This window comes from Accipiter gentilis, chromosome 32 (assembly GCF_929443795.1).
Source record: "Accipiter gentilis chromosome 32, bAccGen1.1, whole genome shotgun sequence".
NCBI classification, from domain to species: domain Eukaryota; kingdom Metazoa; phylum Chordata; class Aves; order Accipitriformes; family Accipitridae; genus Astur; species Astur gentilis.
In genome coordinates, this window is record NC_064911.1 from 20616959 (window position 1) to 20637136 (window position 20178).

Below are 20178 nucleotides of genomic sequence, written 5' to 3' on the forward strand. Positions count from 1 at the left end.
AGAGATCACTAAACACTCCCTAAACCTCAGGAATGCGGAAAACTCTGTGTGTGTATGTGTATATACATATACATAGAGAGAGATGCACAGCGGAAATGAGCAGGAAGAAAAGACAGAAAGCTTGCAAACATGCATCTGTATACATGTCCACGTGGTGCTGGAGTGTTCATATTGGAATTTTTAAAATCCTGTGCTACAATATGGTAGTACTCACAGTTACGGTAATGTAGAAACTCACAAAGCCTAAACATATGGATAAACAGTTTCTCATCATGGGCTAGCTTCTATCTTGTGAATACCCAGCGCCAGATCCAGCTTGTAAATAGTAACTTGCACAATCACGGCATACCTCCTACCTGCTATGCAACAGAAAATCTTCCACTATTAAGCACTATACTACATTCAAAAAAATGTATTTTTAAGGTTGTCATATGGCATGGAATATTTTTTCCCCATGAATTAACTAATGAATATCACATTCTGAACTAATATTCTTTGTAGTATTTTTCATGTTTAAGCCATTATTCAGACTTTACTTCAGTATTCAAAAACTACTCTCTATTAGAAGGCATATGCCACTGTCATCATCATTAATATACTGACTTTACAGATGGGGCTAAGAAGGCAGCAACACGTCTGAGGCCAAATAATAAACCATTGATCCAGGATGAGAACAGACTCATAACTCTCAATGCTGCGCTAATCACATTAGGTCCATCCTGTCCTCTTGAATTACTGTATTTTAAAGCTACAAAACAAATATACTTCATTCTTATCCTAAGATATTACAGAGCATTTATCCAAATAAGATTACACTGCATAACTAGAACTGCTCTAAAATAATGTTGAAGAGGCAGTAATTTATTTTGCTTAAAACTTTTAAAGCATTGCTTTCCTGATAAGGGTTTATAAATTTTTTTAAACAGAAAAACCTATCCAGCCCATTGTTCTAAACAGGATCAAATACAAATAGGACCTTGTAAGAAATGCTTGTCTAATTGTTTTTTTTTAAACTCTCCACTGATGGAGAGTTTACAAACTTCAACAAAAACTCTTAGGAATTAGGTATCCTTGTAGCTAAAATAATTATCCTAACTGCTCAAGCCAACTATTTCTTATAATCATCAGCTAAACCCAATTTATGGCAACTTTTAACATGTTTTAACACAACTAGGTCCCCCCTTTTTTCCCCTTTCTCATTCTCTAAGTTTTCTCTTTTACAGAGTATAACTCAAATCTCGAGTCTTTAGCACAGACCATGTTGCCCAAAACCTTTGTATGTTTCTTTATAGGATTTTACGCTAATGATTTCAGGCCATTTATCAAGACCATAAATTCACCTTTCTAAGCAACATTTGTTAATAAAAAATGACAACAAAAACTGAATTACAAGGAAACGTAAGTACAATCACTGACCAGGAATTGTTAAAGATAAAAGAGCTATTACTTATATATTGCTTCTGGGATTTTGCCATATTGCGCTTCTCAACTTGAGCAGCTTCTCCACACCAGTGAGTCTCTATCATTACGTGGTATTGGCAAACCCCTGAAAGGGGAACAACGCTGCCAGTAGGAAGAGCTTTTTTACTCACGTGGCTTACATCAACTCCCCAGGAATGTAAGTTGAAAGGCAAAAAGCTCTTCTGCCATGATAGCAGCATCTATGGCTCAGATTTTTCCAACAGAGTAGCCTGAAGACAGCAGGCATCAATTTTCCACACCCCAAACTGACAGAGCTATGCCACTGAACTTCACAGTGCAAATCTGGCAGGGCGATACTAAACTGGGGATAAATGCTAACTTGCATGTTAAACAACTCAACGAAATGAAAGAAAATCTTTAATCAACTTTTAACAGTAAACCCCCCATATTTATAAAACTCGATACTGGTGTAATGAGAATTTTACTTTGAATTATGTATGTCTTATAATCTAAATATCCTGTACTTACACAGAAACACATGCAATAGATAATGCACTACGTAAATGAGAAGAACCTTCACAACAAAAACGACAATACTGTAAATACTGTGTGAGTAAATTAAAAAAAAAGAACAAAGCTTTCTCTTACCCGCAAGCCATGGAAGCGTGGGTTGCTATAGAAGAGCTTCATCTGCTCAGCTGGCAGTGGGCCTAGCACCTTCTGAATGGTAAAGAGCTGGTCAATCTCACTCTCACCGGGGAACAACGGCTGCCCATCACTCAGCTCTCCCAGGATACAGCCTACAGACCACATATCCACAGCCTTTCCGTAAGGGGCTCTGTAAAGTGAATGTACAATGTTTTTTCACCCACTGACACTGTCTTCTTACTGAGTTGTTTCAGTTTATTGGCCATATTTCCCACAGCTTATTTCCTTCCAACACGGAAAAATAAACTCTGATGTTAAAGAAACTACCTCAAATACCAAATCCTCTGTTTCTGCCCTGGATTGCCTGATGTATCACTGCTTGAAGAGGCAGGAGAGGAATTCTCAATTACCCCCAGGGATCTGCTTACCTTTGCAAAAAATCTTACATAGAAGAATAATCTTTTTGACTGCAGAGCAGTTACTCCCAGTTAGAACTAGCACTAACTTCCCTTCTCTCGGGGGGTTAATGACTGTGCTCTATTTCTGCATTACATTTCTTTTTCCATTAAGCTTAATAGGTGAATAGGCATACTGGGTCTGGCCACTGGGAGAAAAGAAATTATAAGAAATCTTTGTTTCAGCATTCATACAGAAAAATTTTAATTAGAGAGAAAACAGAATGCCCCTGAAAACTATTCCTTAAAAAACACAGGTGAGAAAGCAAAGAAAGCATCATAAAGTAAGTAATTCCTGGTTTGGACCAAAGCCACAGGTGGGGTTTTGGGTAGAAACTCTGATGGGTGGTCTCTGTGTGTGCAAACAATGTTGCATGGTGGAGAGGATGGCACCTGCTATTTTAAACTGAAAATTACAAAAGAAGCTAGGTCAGCAATGAAGAGGTATAGGGAATTCATCAGAAACTAAACTAAGTGGTGTGTGTGTTACACCAGCAAGGGCTATACCAGCTTTTCTTGAGACTACATACAAGGGTATTTAATGGAAGAAGCAGCAACGTGGATACTCCAGTCAGGAGAGACTATGGGCTTGAGGATGATTTGTAAGACATGTAGGACAGAAAATCAGAATGTAGAGAATGGAAATTTGTATGAAAAGAAGAGAGAGGTAGACTACTGCAACATTCAATCTAAAGGCTAGAACATTGAAGAGACACAAAATCCTTTTGGACAGCTTCTGATTTTCACTCTAAGGTTCTGTTCATCGGCAAGCTTGTTTAGCTGTCTACCTCAACTGTGCAACAGCTAACGCATGACATACTTTTGGCTTTTCATTGTTTCTACTACAGACCAAAGCAACTCCTTTTTGGTATGCCTGAATTCTTGCTCGTTGAATTTGTAAAAAAATTTTGTAAACATCCAACTTATTCCAAGAATCTCTTCTAGATGTTTAGGTTTTGAGCAGAACGACCAGAGAATTCTTCTTATGTCAAAGAAAAAGCATATAAAAAGAATAAAGACTGCAACAAAGATTGAACTGAAAACATATTTCACTGAGTCTCTTCTTTTTGAAACTTGTAATCCAACAACTCAACCGCTGTTTCAAGAGGTTTTGAAGTTACAGCTGGCTTGCCTATTTCTGGAATAAGACAGCACTAGGAGTTGCAGGTGACAAATCCTATCCTAACTTCGCTCCTTCCCTATGCTGATTATTAAAGATGTTTAGAGAGAGAATACCCTCAGACTTAAAGAAAAAAATATCTGACTTTTCCCCATTGATTGATTACTCATGGTTAGTTACTTCCCTTTATGCGGAGGACACTTGGCCAGAGGACCCTGTAACCCCTCTGATGATTTAGTTAGGGGAAGGTGAGAAACCACTTCTAGCTGAACAATAGCCTGAGTGAAACTACTGGTCCACTGAGATGCCTAGTGCAGTAGTCTACAGTACCTAGGACAGCTGAAGTAGGTCACCAAAATTTCAAGAACCATTTGCCTTTCAGAATATGCCATGACATACTGCAGTCCTTTCACAAACAACCTTCACAAAATCAAAGTTTGCCCCATTGGAATAGACTGCTGACAAGGAACCACCAGTGCATGAGCATGCCAAAACTGCTGAAGTACTAGTACTACTACAATGGCTCTGTAGGTTCATAATTCCCTTACTAATCTCATATAGTGACTACTTGTCGATTTGCTGAGACACTCAATGTTTGTCCTTTCTGTGGTGCTGCCAGTCCAACCCACCCATTAGGTCAGGTCTGAGCGCCAAGGAAGGACTAGTTTTTCTGCATCCTGCATAAGACAATAGAGACACAAACAGGCTCCAAAGCCAAGGATCTGCTCTTAAGATATTTTGTGCCTCTACTGGAAAACTGAGGCTCTGTAAGCAAAACAGTTTGTGAGAGTGCACCTAAAAAACCTACCTTGTATTATGACAGAAAAACAACCCCATCTTTATTTGCAACCCCTTTAATAGGCAGGTTTCTCCACTGAGAGGTGAACTGAGGAAAAGGTTGCTGTAGGCTGGGGCATTGGAGAACAAGCTAGGGTTACAACTGAAAAATGGGCTAACACTCCTTTGAGGCAGGGACCACTACCCTTCCTTGCTCATGAGAATAAATGAAGCTGAATCACATTTTAAGAAGTTTCCACTATTTACTCTGTAGTCAAACAAAAACAAATCAGCAAATACCCATTTCTTAAGGCAGTAGCAGAGTAAACTGCAACTTTTTTGTTTGAAAAGGCATGCTCAAGACTCCTGCTGACTGTCAGGATCAGTCTTGTCAGATCATAACAGGTAAACAATGCAAGAGTGATGTGGCTGGATAAACGAAGAACTCTTATCAGACAGAGACACCACAAATCAGAAGTACTGTAGTTTATTCCTGCACAAATTAGATTCTCCAAAACATGTTTTCATCTAGTAATTTGGTATGCCTTAAGATCTACTGGCTTTTAGCAGTATTTTGTCATCAAAGGGTACAGACTACTCCACTAACAGTTACCTGAGGCTCTCCAAAGTCAGTAGATTTTGGATGTTCTGTGAATAATTAGGCAGTGATTTCTTTCCCCTCCTGAAATTTAATTCTTCAACTTTATTGCAAACCAGAAACCTCTCTGGCACACATTTTAAAAATTGAAAAAGTAAAACTGTATTTGTTAAAATGTATATATTTAATAATCATGGAAAGACTTTTGAATATTAGATGCTTGTAAAGATTTGGTAAATGCAGGGGAATGGGGAATGGTAAGATGAGTGTCTGGGAAATAGAACGGGATTGCCAAGAAACAGACATCACTTTGTGCCAGAAAAACTTGGCATTAAAATCATACACCGGCAAAGCTGAAGTCATATGCATTAAGTACACATACCCCCTTCCCTTTCTCTACAAGCTAATCAAACAAATTTAGTCAATTAAACAGACATGATTCTTGCTAAATTTCCTTTGGTAACACAAAACAGTTTTGAAAACTGCAGGTGAGATTAATACTATGTCTTTCGTGTCTTTCCTTCTAAATCCTCATTACTACTGTAGACAAAGAGTAAAATGTTGTGTAATGAAACAGGCCACAGTTGATGCTTTCTTTCCATGTCTTTTTTTATACTTATATATACACATGCACTTTGCTAGAAGCTTAATAATATCTGTTTTCTCCAAAATATGAAAAACTGAGCTTTGAGGTTTTTAATGGCAGCTTTAACATCCTATTCTGCACATAACAACACAACTGCCTACCAATTTGATTAAGATTAGCAAGCTCTGGGAATACTGAGACAACTTTATTGGCAGAATAATTATTACCTAATGCTTTACCTATTCAGGAAATGTCTAGTTCAGTGTTAATCGAAGCTTCCAACAGACTTGTTTCTCAGCAGCATGAAACATTTTGCTTAAAGAATCTTAGGGGTGACTAGTACTTTTTTGATTCATCCTGTGGCTATCAATTCCTTATTTCTAGAATACGTGAATATAAATACAGATATGTTATACATACAGGAATTGTATTCTATGAGAGTGTTCATGTAGTTCAGAATAATGCACTGTTAAACTTGATAGTAATGGGAAGATCACATACAGTAAATTTCCAGTTATTTTTGTCTCTTCCTTTGCCCTTTTGGGTCCTATAAATTTGTTCATATAGGATCTGAAAATCTGTTTAACCTTGTGAGGTAGTAAAACACTTATTTTGCAGATTAATAAAAGAGTAAAACTAAACTGTCTGACTGAGGCTACTCATGTAACTATGGCTTTCACAGGCAATACAACACTAACTTCTAAAGTGCTTTATTAAAATGATTCATACAGCCGCCTTCAATGAATTCTTCCTCACTAGTAAAAATCTAGCACCATCCTTCTGAGCCACTTCAGCAGTGCTGGTAAAGGGTAACTGGGAATGAAAACCAAATCATAGTTTTGACCCAAAGGATGAAAGAGAACTAGGAGTGTAGTGTGGTGAAAGCTGCACTGCCATTGCTATGTGATGTCCACCACAAGGCTGATGGAACATTTCAGGCTACAGGACTGCCATGGAAATCTCTTCTGAAATGAGGGGGGGAGGGTGCAGGGTGCAGGAATCTGAACTATATCTGTTACAATTCAGCTTCATATTTTAGTCAGTTAAAGACTGCTCAGCTCAAGACAGGTCAACATGTCAATGCCTCATGCTGACTTACTGGAAATGAACAAAAAGTAATGAAAACCTGGAAGCCTCTTGAAATCTTCCCTTTAAATCAACCACAGCTCTATATCGGTAAGCCTTACAAAAGGTGCTTGAAAAAATGTAAAGAATCAGTTAAGATTTATCATGGCAGTTCTACAAACAGTACTTACCCAAGCAAGAGTTCAGGTGAGCGGTACCATCTGGTAGCCACATATTCTGTATAGTTAGCATTGCTTCCTTCAGAGAGATTACGAGCAAAGCCTGTCAAAGAAACAGTGCGAAAGATTATATCCTATTTTAAATACAGTATGCATATCAGCACTGATTTTGGCAGTAACAGGTCACACCTATTAATATAGAAGCAAATTGTTTACAACCCCTAGTGCAGAATGATGCCTCCAACAATTGCTTGTCTACTGAAATGCAAGCTTTTATTGATAGGACAGTGAAAGTCAGCATGTCTGCTTTAATGACTACTTTACTTGTGTACTCTCCTCAGAAGTCTATGGGGTTTTGCTATTACTCTTGGTGCTTTGCCATAATCAAAACATTAATAAAAGTTACCTGTCAGTATGCCATGCAAGCTATTGAAGTATTGCCAGTAATTTCACTGAGATGCTGTTTGCAGAAGATTCATAACATTAGAACTGTAACACACGCTTGGGCAGTAGACTCTTCTAGTCATTGATCTTAACTACTACAGTCTCACTACCTTCAACTTTTTAAACTGGTCAGAAAATCACGTATTATTGTCATCTAAGGACATTCCCTCTCTGACCTGGCAAGGAACAGGGTCATCTCCTCAAAACTACAAAAGGCAGGAGTCTACCAAAGATCAGCAAAACTTCTTTATACATGCATTTGGCTGACTCCACCTGTCAGCTTCCCACCTGCTTTAGCATCACATTTGTAACACAGCTCTTAGTGAATTAGGATCAGAAACCAAGTCCAAATTAACTTCCCCCTCCACATCATATTGTTAAGAATAATAAAAAAACCCAACCCAACCCAAACAGTATACTTATTTGCAATTGTAGCAAAACTTAACTTCTGTCCTAAGGTATAACAATTAAGACCACTGACTGTGAGAAGAGTGCATATACTAGAAAACCCGGACGTAGGTGTAATTTATATTTTTGTTTTCATTCTCCTCCATTTAAGTCAGCTGAGCACCACAGTAATGATGTTACTGGATTCTTCATGTAGAAGCACCCTAAGGCAGATGCTGTCACTGTTTTCAGAAAAGTATCAACTGTCTTACTGCTTTCAAACAAAAAATTAATATTAAGGTGAGACTGAGGACAGACAGATCTCAGCAGCATGACTCCAGATGTGTAGGCTCCTTACTAGAGCTCAAACTGAGACAGATTTTTGGGACAGAAATGCAGAAGCAACATTTCAAAATGCTTTCTTACTGGGATGTAGCATTAAAGCTTGGTCCAAAATTCACTTCAGTGAAATCACTATGACTCTTTCCATTATTGCGTGAGTGATGAAGAAAGAATAAAAATTCCAAAGTGTTGCAGGGGTATAAGGCATACTTTCATTTTCAGAATCAATAAGTGCTACCAAAATGCAATAGTAATTTTTCTTGATATCTGAGTTCTTATGCAGAAGCTGCCAAAATTGCTTTTCCCACACAACAATGCTTGTAAGGTTGTAATATTTTTTTTTAGTATTCTGAAAGTGTACCTCATTTGGCAGCTTAGTGTGAAGAAGCCTAGCCCCACTCACACCTGTGGAAGACTAATTTACTCCAAGTTGAAGTAAAGGTTTGGATGCAGATCATTATTATTAGACTACTGATTTGAGAAAACAATGATAAATTTGTTACTGACATAGGTTACAGCTGTTGCTTTCTGCAAGATACCTTTACCTTCAAGAGTGAGTAAACTAAAAGGCATGTATGACGAGGAACAGATATTTCAAAATTGTCCCAAAATAATAATAATCCTGATCAGTTCCTATAAAGGTTAATGAACATTACTGATGCTGCTGGAGAAAAGGTGGTAAGGAATTTTTTATTACTTGTAACATTGGGATTGAGTAATTTTCTAAACATTACTATATTTAGAACTGCTTAGGCAGCCCTGTTTCTGTTTCAAATTACATGACCTATCTGATTAATCTTGTCAGTGAAAAAAAAGTCTTTCATTCATGTGTTTAAAGAGAGGGAAGATAACCAGGAGCTACACTGAAGAAATGGGATAGCCAAAGCAAGTGGGAAGCCCCAAAGTGAAGGAGGGGGGGAAGAAAAGATGTTGCACGATACAAATAAACACATGTGCTAATGTAATGCATAAGCCTGGCAGCCCACAAGCCCATGTGCACCAGAAGAATTAACAAGTCAAGGATGCATCCTCCTCCCCCTAGGCCAGTCTACTGGAACTTGGTCACAGTCAGGAGATACTAACTATGTCTAGAAATCAGCAGCAGCTAATGTAGTCTGAAAAATCAGCCCCCAACTTTACAGGCTAGGTGCAGCATGGATTTGGTGAAGACAGAAACGAAAATTATTGTCATGGGCTTCAGTGCCATCTATATACTGATGGGTGATGCAAGAAACCATTTTATGGATTCACTACTGCTCTGACTCTATGACACCACGCTGAAAGAGGATGGACAGAATTAATAATTCAAAAAAGCATAATACCTTTCTAAGGGCACAATTACTTTTTTTTTGTTGTGGTGGAGTTAGCTTATTGTTCCTCCAAATTGTGCTGAGGTATCGGGAAGAATTTTTTGATACAAAAATAAGAGACGGTAACTAGGAGAAGATTAGACCAAACTCTAAACAGTGAGAAGGAACAGATTAGAAGATGAAGACAGAAGGTGATTAAGGTGAGAACAACCATGAAAGCAATAGTTTGCAAAGGCATCATGATACAAGAAGGAAGAACAAGCAAAATAAGAAATTTTGAGAAAGGACTTTAAACAACTCAGAACATGGTAGGAGAGATGTCAAGGAAAAAGGTGTAAGGAAAAAAAGGAGATTGTCAGTTTCTGATAAAGAAAAAAGGCAAATTTAAGTTAGACATAAAGTAAAGCACTCTAACATTAATGACATGTAAGTACTTTAACAGATGCCCAGGAACACTAGGGAACCTCCATTATTCAAGCAAACACCTGTCAAGAATGACACAGGCATGCTTAATCCTTTCTTTGAGTAGGTGGAATAACGAGAGAATTTCTTGAGGCCTTTTCCAGTCCTGTATTTCACGATTTCTATGCTTATGCATCATACAGAGATCAAGAGATTTCTAAAACAAGTAATTTTGAAGCCCTGGTGTTGAAACAGCAAACACACTAGTCAGAAAGCCTAAGTATTTCCAACAGTCAGATGCATCTCCTATAATCGGCATTTTGTACTGTTCTCTTTTTCCACTTCTATTGGCAGAAATGACACCCACACAACATGTGTCCAGGCAATCACCACATTCCATCTCATTTTTATCTAGCACGATATGTACAGAACACATGGCACAAGGATTACGAAGAACCATCTTGTTAAAAATTTATGAACTTTTTTATGTGAAGTGTTTTGTCCACTGGGCTACTCGGAAACATCCAATTACTTCAATATCTGCATTGGGATGGATGCACAGACCTTTTCTTTGCATTTGTTAGCACATGAGAAATGTGGCACTGTAAGTGACAAGTACCTGTGTTCCAAAACATTAATTAAGTTAGGTAGGCAGACAGCATATGTTAAATTGTGTTAAAAGGGAAATTCTTATGTCCTAATCTGTACGTGTTCAGGACATGCTTGTGGCTAATACCGTTCTGACGGACATTTTACAGTAAAAGCTTAGGCTACCATCAATAATGTCAATTAGCAATAAGGCTAAAAAATTAAAATTTATCCCAAATTATAAGAGTTGCCTGGAATTTCAAATTCAACTAAAACTGAAACATTGATCAGAATTCAAACTAGCCCACGTGAACAATAAGAACAACAGAAATTCCCATAATTTAGGTTGCCTTCCTCGCAATTGTGCCGAGCACCATGAGTACATTGTGACTGCATGACTTTTCCAACATCAGGAAGAGAACGTGGCTGGAGCATACAGTGTGAGCAAGCCAGCGGACCACAGAGAGCACCACTGCTCACAGCCAAATTCACATAATCTGTACCTCGTGAGAAAACCGACGTCCAGAACACGATCGTACCATTTATTTGGCTTTTTATTTTCCTGTAATGCTGCTGCACAGAAGATGTTGACATGAGTTCACACACCAGACTGGTTAGCCAATGGCATTTGCCAACTCTAATGGTGAATGTTATTTTCAGGGGACACCCCCCCCAAGTCCCGAGGGAGGGCAGGCAAGGGCGTGGCCGGGCAGGAGGCGGGGCCAACGGTTCCCATCAGGGCCTGCCCACGCCCCCATTGGCTGTTCCCGCTGGTGATGCCGTTAGCCCCGATTGGAGCACACACTGGTTGGGGCAGGCGCTGCCTGCCGATTGGCTGTTAAGCTCTGCGCCAGGCAGCGACTGGGACCCCAACCACCACCACCGGCGCTGGGGGTAAAGGGGTGCAAGGGGGCAAGGTGCGGGCGACACCAGCCTTCACCCCCAGGGGCGAGCCCCAGCCCTGCCAGCCCCAGTGGGGTTTGCTTTGCAGGGGCAAGGCCCCCAAAATAAGCGTAGGGTAAGGGAAAAGTCCCGACCCACCAGCTCCGGGCCACGGTGCCAGGGCAGCCTAGGCACAGGGCGGCAGCCACAGCGGTGCAGACAGGAAGCCCGTGGATACCGAAAAGGCATGGACACCAAGGGCACTGAAGGCACCACGCGGCAGCGTGCTGCTGTTCTGTCAGAGCCATCATGCCGTTCCCTACGCTGTTGAATAAATTGCCCGTAATTCAAAGAACCTGTGCGGACCAAATCTTCTAAGGCTTTTCCTAGAATGGTTTTTGTTTCTGAATGCTTAAGCAAAAATGCCTTTAGGATTAAAAGAAATAAGCAGCACTGCAAATGACAAACGTCTTTTTTGTGTTCCTAAAAGACTATTTCAATCCATTTTTTTTAGCAGTTGTTCTTTTCAGTCAAAATTGCAGAGGTTTGAAATGACAGCTTTCAAACCACTCTCACTGAAAAGCACCCTTGGGCAGCACTATGGAAGTGGTTTTTATTTACCAAGCCAAACTCTAAGTTTTTTAAAGAGAACAATATTTTATTCTGTGTTTATGTAGCATTTAAAATAAAAATACAGATTGTTGGAACAGTGTACGCTCTGCCCTACTGTCTTCTGGGGATTACATACATGGGCAAAGTTCACCCTGCACTTGGGTGCTGATTCTTCAACGCCTTAAAGCTGACATTAAACATGTATTCATAGGTCAGGAAACATCAGAGTTAACATTACAACTCTGAGACTAACCTCCAGCCATTCAGTTACTGATCATATGTGGACACGATTCCTTAATTAACATAAGGATAAAAGCTGACCTATAACTACACACGTAACTGTCCATGAAAGCCAGTGGTTTTAAAAAAATAAATAAAAAGATTATTGTGTCTTTACTAAACAAGGAAGAATTATCTTTTCTTTTAATACACAGGCCAGATAAACCTACAGTTTTGCTAGCCTCCTAATCAGTTATCAACTGCACTGTTCTCTGCTAGGTGCCAATAACACTGTTAGTAAAAACTCTGTCAAATATAGGAAGAGATAAATGCAACGTTTCTACTGACATGTTAATACAGGTATTTCACAGGGTATGCATATTAAGCCCAGAGATCTTTCAGATTAAAGTACTAGCCACAAACCTGAAGAAGTAATCAATTCTGACCACTAAAAGGGTTTTAAACACTACATACTGCAGACTCCTTATAAGAATAAGGCAAAACTCCACTGCAAGAGATTTTCTTTAAAAAGGCAATAAGCAGGTATCTATCTATTGAACTTACCAAAGTCACACAGCTTCAGAACATCATTGTGGCTTATTAAGAGATTCTCTGGCTTGATATCTGGAGTATCAGAGTGAGGGAGAAAAAAACCCGCCATTAACTTCTCTTTTTAATTTTGAACTTTGTCAACAAATATTATTTCATTATAACGTATTTAGAGATATTCATGCAATCGTAAATGAAGCATTACAAGAGCAACTGCTGAAACAGCTTCCAGCAATTCAGTCTGTGAACATGCAGAATTAATTTTCTGCCTTTTGAAGTCTTTTAAAGTGTTTCCCAACAAAATATGGGAAGATAAAAGGTGCTTACAGATAGTCCTGGGCAGCAAACCAACATGCAGAATATTGCATATTGCAAAATAATACCAAGAACTGACATTTAATTACCCAGTTAACCAATAAAATGCTTAGTGTATTGTGCTCAACATTTTCAGTTACAATGATCTTCTTGATCACCTCTCATAATTTCTATAGAAAAAATGTGTTGTCCAGTTTTAAGTCCGTTTTTTTTATTCCTATAGGGATATTGTGGTATCCATACATGACATTTTTCAAACTATATTCTCAAAAATATTTTCAGACTCATGCTTATGTTTGATCAGTTTTAAATATAAATAGCATATTGTATAAGAATTTTAATTTATTGGAAACATTAATTAAAAATGTTACTCTTGCAAAACCACAAAGCAAAATAGAATTTTATTAAATCAGGATACAATACCGAAACCTAAAGTCACACATCAAGATATGTACTCTGACTGCTTGAAGCTTAGGAAAGGAGGGACATCTACAGAGCTGAACTCATGGGAGCTGGAAGGAACTGCCTTAAGAAGTAAAACATGGAGGACCAAACTTTTAAGTTTTGGGTTATTTCTCTCCTAATATTCTATTACCAGATTCAAAAGTGAAATGACCGAGAACCATGAAATGCTTAAAAAAAATTCCTTTTCCTTTGGCAAAGTCCGTACTGCAGTTTCACTTCACTGTGCATGTGATACAATCTTTATATCATACCCCAAAGCCAGTGGGCAGCAAGCTTTATCTGCAGATGAATTTAGTATTAAAACAATCTGAAGTCATGCAGCAGACTTAAGACCCAGCCAAATTTACAGATTTTTTTTCTACTGATATAAAGCAATTACTTGTATTTATATTAAATGCAAATTACTTCAAGCTGTAACATCTTTCCCTTTAGAAAGCAAATTCCTACCCAGGGCTTATTTCCATGTGGAGAGGTACCCACTTACCTCTATGAACAATATCATTCTTATGGCACCAGTGAATTGCTTTAATTAGCTGGTAGATATAGCTTTTCACTTTTTCTGGTGGAACTCCATTTGGCATTTCTTCTAGCAATTCAAGCATATTCTAAGCGTTTAAAAGACACATTATTTAAAAGAGTTATATAGTAGTTGCTAGAAGATAACACACTTTCAGCATTCTGAAGCAAGATACTTAGGCCACTGAGCCTGGCTATACAAAAATCAGTATTTTAACATTCCAGGAATGTATCTTAATCATAAGCATACTACTAGCGGTTTTCATTCTGGAGAAATCACCTGTGAAGACAATAATACTTAAAAGCCAACCACAAATATACCACAAGTCCTTAAAAGACTGTGTTGTGGTTTAACCCCAGCCAGCAACTAAGCACCATGCAGCCACTCACTCACTCCCCCCCACCCAGTGGGATGGGGGAGAAAATCGGGAAAAGTAGTAAAACTCATGGGTTGAGATAAGAACGGTTTAATAGAACAGAAAAGAAGAAACTAATAATAATAATGATAACACTAATAAAATGACAACAGCAATAATAAAAGGATTGGAATGTACAAATGATGCGCAGTGCAACTGCTCACCACCTGCTGACCAACACCCAGCTAGTCCCAGAGCAGCAATCCCCTGCCCCAACTTCCCAGTTCCTATACTAGATGGGACGTCCCATGGTATGGAATACACCGTTGGCCAGTTTGGGTCAGGTGCCCTGGCTGTGTCCCCTCCCAACTTCTTGTGCCCCTCCAGCTTTCTCACTGGCTGGGCATGAGAAGCTGAAAAATCCTTTACTTTAGTCTAAACACTACTTAGCAACAACTGAAAACATCAGTGTTATCAACATTCTTCACATACTGAATTCAAAACATAGCACTGTAGTAGCTACTAGGAAGACAGTTAACTCTATCCTAGCTGAAACTAGGACAACTGTCATCAAACCACTTACCCTAAAACTTCTAAAAAGTCATTTAGTTACAAAAAGTTGCTGAAACAGAAACACTGGGTCAGTGTGGCTATATGAAAAGTTTAGTAGAGCACAGCATTTTGTAAATATCCAATTGTGCTTTAACATACTGTTTTCTTCATTATTAAGCTATTACTGCTGCTTTGACATAGCAGGGCCATGATTAATCACAAACTGTGCCTGTCTGTGAATGGGTAAAATTAAAGCAACACAAGCCTGTTAGTGCACATGAAGTTAACAGATATAAAAATGCCTCATAGGGGCATAAATAGTAACCTAGGGAATATCCTATAGCCATATATCAACTACATTGATCTTAGACATATTTGTACTACAGTAACTATGGTCATATTGACTGGTTTATGGATATACCTAGGGAAGAAAATAAACTGATTGTTTATACTAGTCAATTTCCTCTTTGAGAAAGGACACAGAGATTCCCATTATGTTAGCAAATGTCTCTAATTTTGCACAATTAGAAACACAATGGAGTTTGTAGACTGAATCCTGAATGAATAATGGCCAGCAGCAGCCCGCTTGAAGAGAGAAAAGTCTTATTTACTGAACACTGAAATAGAAATAAGTATTTTGGCTATATTGCCTTACACAACTTGTTTAATTATGGATTTGAGCATTTGTAGATTTTTTCATTTAAAATAAATTCACCTTGTCTTTGACATTTTCTTTAGCTGTATAATAAAATCTTTGAGCTTTCTCTTGTCAGATATTTTAATGAACACAAATATAACACAAAACAAATGGAAACTTTGATAATATTTTAAAACCTTTCTAACTTTTGCAATCTGGGAATAAATACTAGAACTTATGCGCTTGAGTGTAAGTTTCCTTAGAAATACACTTCAGATCTGAGAAAAGGAATTTTCTGTTAAGGAATTGTATTGATTTTAGTTAGATTCTTGTCCACACAGAAGCTGGATCTGGATAAATAAGTCAGGAAGTTAGTGTTACAAATACCAAAATAGTAGCATCCACACAGTGAGACATAATCCTATATGAAGACATTAACTAAGGGGATGATGAACAAAGGAGATTAGACTAAATGTGAATTTAAGTAATCTGGATTGAGTATTGCAGAGCTAAGATTCCCTAAAGGACACAAGGTGTTCATCACCAGTTAAAACAAAAGTTAGCCTACAATACCACATTTTATTTAATTCCTTCTACCCTTCCCTCATCCAAAAGTACAGAAATCATCCTGGTCTTCAAAGATACTACTGTGGAAACTATGTGACATATCTGAAAATGAGAAATGTTCATGGACTGCAAAGTTTAACTGAAAACAAAGGTGACCATTAATATAGAAATGACATTAGGCACAGACTCTTCATAACATCTACCTCTATCATTATATCCTTTTATTCTGATGCAAATAATGTTAGATATTGCAGCCTTGTGTTTTTACCAATATTAACAATTTTTGAAGTATACTCCTTATAGGATCAATTGCATGTCTTTTACTTATGCTGTTCTTCCAACCCACTACTACAGAAAGCTTAGCCAAGTAAACTATAATAGAAAATTAAATGCATGTTCTAAGTTGGTGTGTGATCAAAGACATTCCACGTGGAACAATTACAAAGAACATGGGTGGAACAAGTCAAGCTTTGGATGTTAGATTGAAGGAAGATCCACCGCATTAGAAGTTGCTGATCTGCTGGTGAAAACCAAAACTGATTTCTGCCAAACTGTAAGCTAATATAGGTCCCCTCACATTATGCAGTAAAGTTATATGACATAGTAAATTTTACACTGAGATAAAGGAGACACAGTATTTAAGGTGAGGAATCTTTACATGAGAGAGAATTGACTGAAGAGGACTAGCACTCAGCTAGACTGCAACATCACACTGGCAGGATAGTAAATGAAAATTTCAATCAAGGGAACAATATCTCATGAAAGCTGCAGAGATAGATATATTTAAGCTTGCATTTATTTTTACTGTGTGTATCTGAATACCATCTAATTATTTCCATTAAGAAATGCTAAATGGTTAGAACTCAGAGGGAAGGTCTACCTTCATCACAAAGGTTGCAAAAATAACAAAAGACCAATCTGTTCTAGGTTATTTCTCCCTGGAAACGGACCAGGATGCTTGGCAGCAGTAGGCCAATCTAAAGAAGTTTTGGAATCGTTTCAAATGAGGTCAGGATTGGAGATAATGACAGTGATCTTTGCCAAATCCTTCTAAGCAACTATCGATAGCAGCCTTATTAAAGAAATATAGAAACAAATCCTATTTTTAACAGGGAAGGATGGAGAAAGTTGAAACAGATTCCAAGGTCAAAATTCTATGATCTTGCTTTGAAAGACCATATCAAGATCATTACACAACATAACACAGGACAGTTAACAAGCTTTACAATTAAGCTGGATTCTAGCACTTGGATTGAAATTTTTCTTCAAATGATATGTATTCCAGTCTACATAATTTGAACATGTTTGTGTTCATATATGGAAGAACTTTTTTTTTAAAATACCAACACATGAAGTAGAAACAATGGGAAAGTTATCAGTGTTGGTTTCTCACAATAAATGTCTAATTACAACAATTCAGATTGTATTAAAGTTTCTGATGTTCCTCTTTATAGATTAGAATAGCTTCATTTTTAAAAGTAAAAATAATTTTAAAGACTTTTCTAGTAAGCTGATGATTTAACTGTAGGAAGGATAATACAAACTGAACTCACTTTTTCCACATATTCAAAGACTAAGTATAATTTTCCTCTTCTTCTGAAGGCTTCTTTCAGCTCCACTATGTTCTCCTGTTTCAAAGTGCGAAGCATTTTAAGCTCTCGTAAAGTGGTTTCTTTAACTTCTTCATTTTCTAGAGTGCAAATAAAAACGACACAGTAAAACTTATTATAAACCAAAACAAAACCCCCAAGTAACAAGTGTTACAACCTTTATTTTGAGCTCCTGATTAAATTCTCTGTTTCTAGATATTACAGAGAAAAAGGCTTATTTTCCACTGTGGACTCTCTCTGCTGCCTGGATGCTTCTGCACTGGAAGAGAGGTAACTGGTGACTGTGCTATCATTATGCAACCCTCACAGACTTTCCATCAGTACTATCTACGTTTTCAGTGGCAGAAGTCATCATAAAAACCAAATCATTTGCATTTCTATCTTGTTCATTATGAAGAGCACTAATATGCTTCAAAAGACATACACATATGTGTACAGACACATCCTCCACCCCACAAATACAGGTCGCACACATGAAGCACCGGCAAGGTTAATATGTCCTCCGCAGAAACACTGGAATCCAAAGCTCATGTTTGAACAATGTCAAAGAAATCTGTTCGATTCTAAAATAATTTTAATCTCCAAAAGCCATGACAAATCTTAAGACTGAAGCACAGATCTGTAAGTCCTGTAAGTTTCCCCACAAGGCTTTCAATGGAAATTCACCAATGCAGACCAGTGCAGCAGCCACAGAGACCAGTAGAGCAAGTATTGATTCAATGAAGCCTTGAATCTGATTCTGAGGAGTCAAGAAATTTAACTGTTGTTTTGACAATTTAGTTGTCTGAAAGCTGCTCAAGAAAGGAGTGCTGTTTTACTAAAGCTTCGTCCACTGCTTATCATCAAGGGGCCCTGAAATGACTGGCTTCTAAAGGATACTACCAATGAAATGACAAGTAAACCAGATTACATTGGCTTTTATTTTTCATTTAGTAAAATGAAATCCATTAATTCAGTAAATTTGCCCATGCACATGTAGAAGCAGGGTTCTTAATCGCTTAGAACTGTTATCCACAACAGAGGGATATTAAATGGGATATGACCGCATAAATTCAAAGCTAAATCACATTTGCAGCTCATGTACCGCAAGGACAGTCAGAGACTGAAGAAGAAGAAACAAGGAAGAGAAATTGTTTTTCCAAGTAAGCAAAAGGCAAGAACAGGTTTGCAGGGGACAGAGAATAACGCAGGTCATGCAAACACATATCATCATCATCAGAAGAGAGGAAAAAAAATAAAATTGAAGTGTAGCAGAAGGGAAGAGAAAACCAAAATACTATCATCACAAATGTTTTGATTAAAAAAAATATAATTTAGAGCAATCTAAATCATTTCATTTTAAAACTGAGTGCTCAGTGTTGGCTTGCATCAGCCTGATTACATAATTTCATCTATAACTACACACACTCTTTCCAGCGCATTTAGCATGCATATGTCAACAGCAAAATTCAGTGAAAGAAAAATGGCAATAGAAACAATTACAGTATCTTCAGATTTCTAATGAACTACCGTATTAAAAAGACAGATGTGAAATGGGCTGAATCACATCCATCAAAAGAACTTCTGTCACATTTCCAGAAACTTGTAAACAACTACCTAGAACTCTGAAAAGCAGTCAGTCATGTAAACTGGTATTATGTAACACTCCAGGAAAGCCAGACCTAATGGCAATATTGTATTTTTTGTTTTCATTTTTTTGGTAGACAGGCTAATATAATAATCCCATTTAGGGCTAAATACTGAGATTCACTGCCTAGGATCTGTACTGCATAGCCATATTGAGTTCCAAAAAGGAATTCTGAAGTACTCTCATGACCTGGTCAAGATGGTCACCACAATTAAATGATCTCCCATGTTATTTAACGTGGATTTAAAACAGATTTCTGAATAGCAGAGCTAAAATATTCATCAAATATACTCTTCAAGTGTCTGGCAAAATCAGCTGCAAAGCAAAGAGTTTGTATTGCATAAAACAGACACAAATCAGACTTTGCTGTGTCTAACTGACTCTGAAAATTACAGTCCTTGTAACCAACCACACCTCCACAGCCACCAGCAATCCTGTAACAATAACAAAAAAGAAAAGTTTGCTAAAATAAAGTGGCTGCTGTTTCTTTAAACCACATCATCAGTTTTTAGCTAAAGCCTTGGTCTATGGCAAATCATTGCTGCCATTGCCTCAGACTGGGATGACTCCTCTTATTACTTCATACTTGGCTTCTCCTTCTGTTTGTGCTAGGCCATTAGGGATCAGCATTAACTTCTGATGTACGCGAAGCAGACAGTTCTCTCGTGGTTGATCACCAGTTTTGCCTATGATAGGATACTGGAATTCACTGTCCCACAACAAGCGCAGGTCAGCCAGCCAGCCTTGTACAGATCTTTGGTTTTATCAGCGGAATAGGTGTGTGCAGCACTGGCAGCAATTTCCACATGTCCTGTCTCCTGCCACCGACTTTGCCAGCAACAGTAAGCCTTGCAGGAGTCGGCTCTTCTCCCCTCTCAGCAAACTCAGCAACACTGGAGAGTACACAGAGGCTGCTGTGAGGGGGCAAAGAGCAAGTCTCCTGTGGTG

General features: G+C 38.1%; 1 protein-coding gene across 3 annotated transcripts in view; it reads right to left on the reverse strand.

The window, feature by feature from the left end:
- Window positions 1-20178, reverse strand: part of CDKL5 (cyclin dependent kinase like 5) — a 131443-nt gene that overhangs the window by 28508 nt on the left and 82757 nt on the right. For all 3 annotated transcript variants that reach the window (XM_049834839.1, XM_049834841.1, XM_049834840.1), the window contains exons 5-9: window positions 17547-17683; window positions 13850-13970; window positions 12601-12660; window positions 6863-6953; window positions 2071-2260 (exon numbers count right to left, since the gene is read on the reverse strand). In XM_049834839.1, coding sequence (XP_049690796.1) covers window positions 2071-2260; window positions 6863-6953; window positions 12601-12660; window positions 13850-13970; window positions 17547-17683 — 599 coding nt within the window. The remainder of the gene's footprint in view (window positions 1-2070; window positions 2261-6862; window positions 6954-12600; window positions 12661-13849; window positions 13971-17546; window positions 17684-20178) is intronic.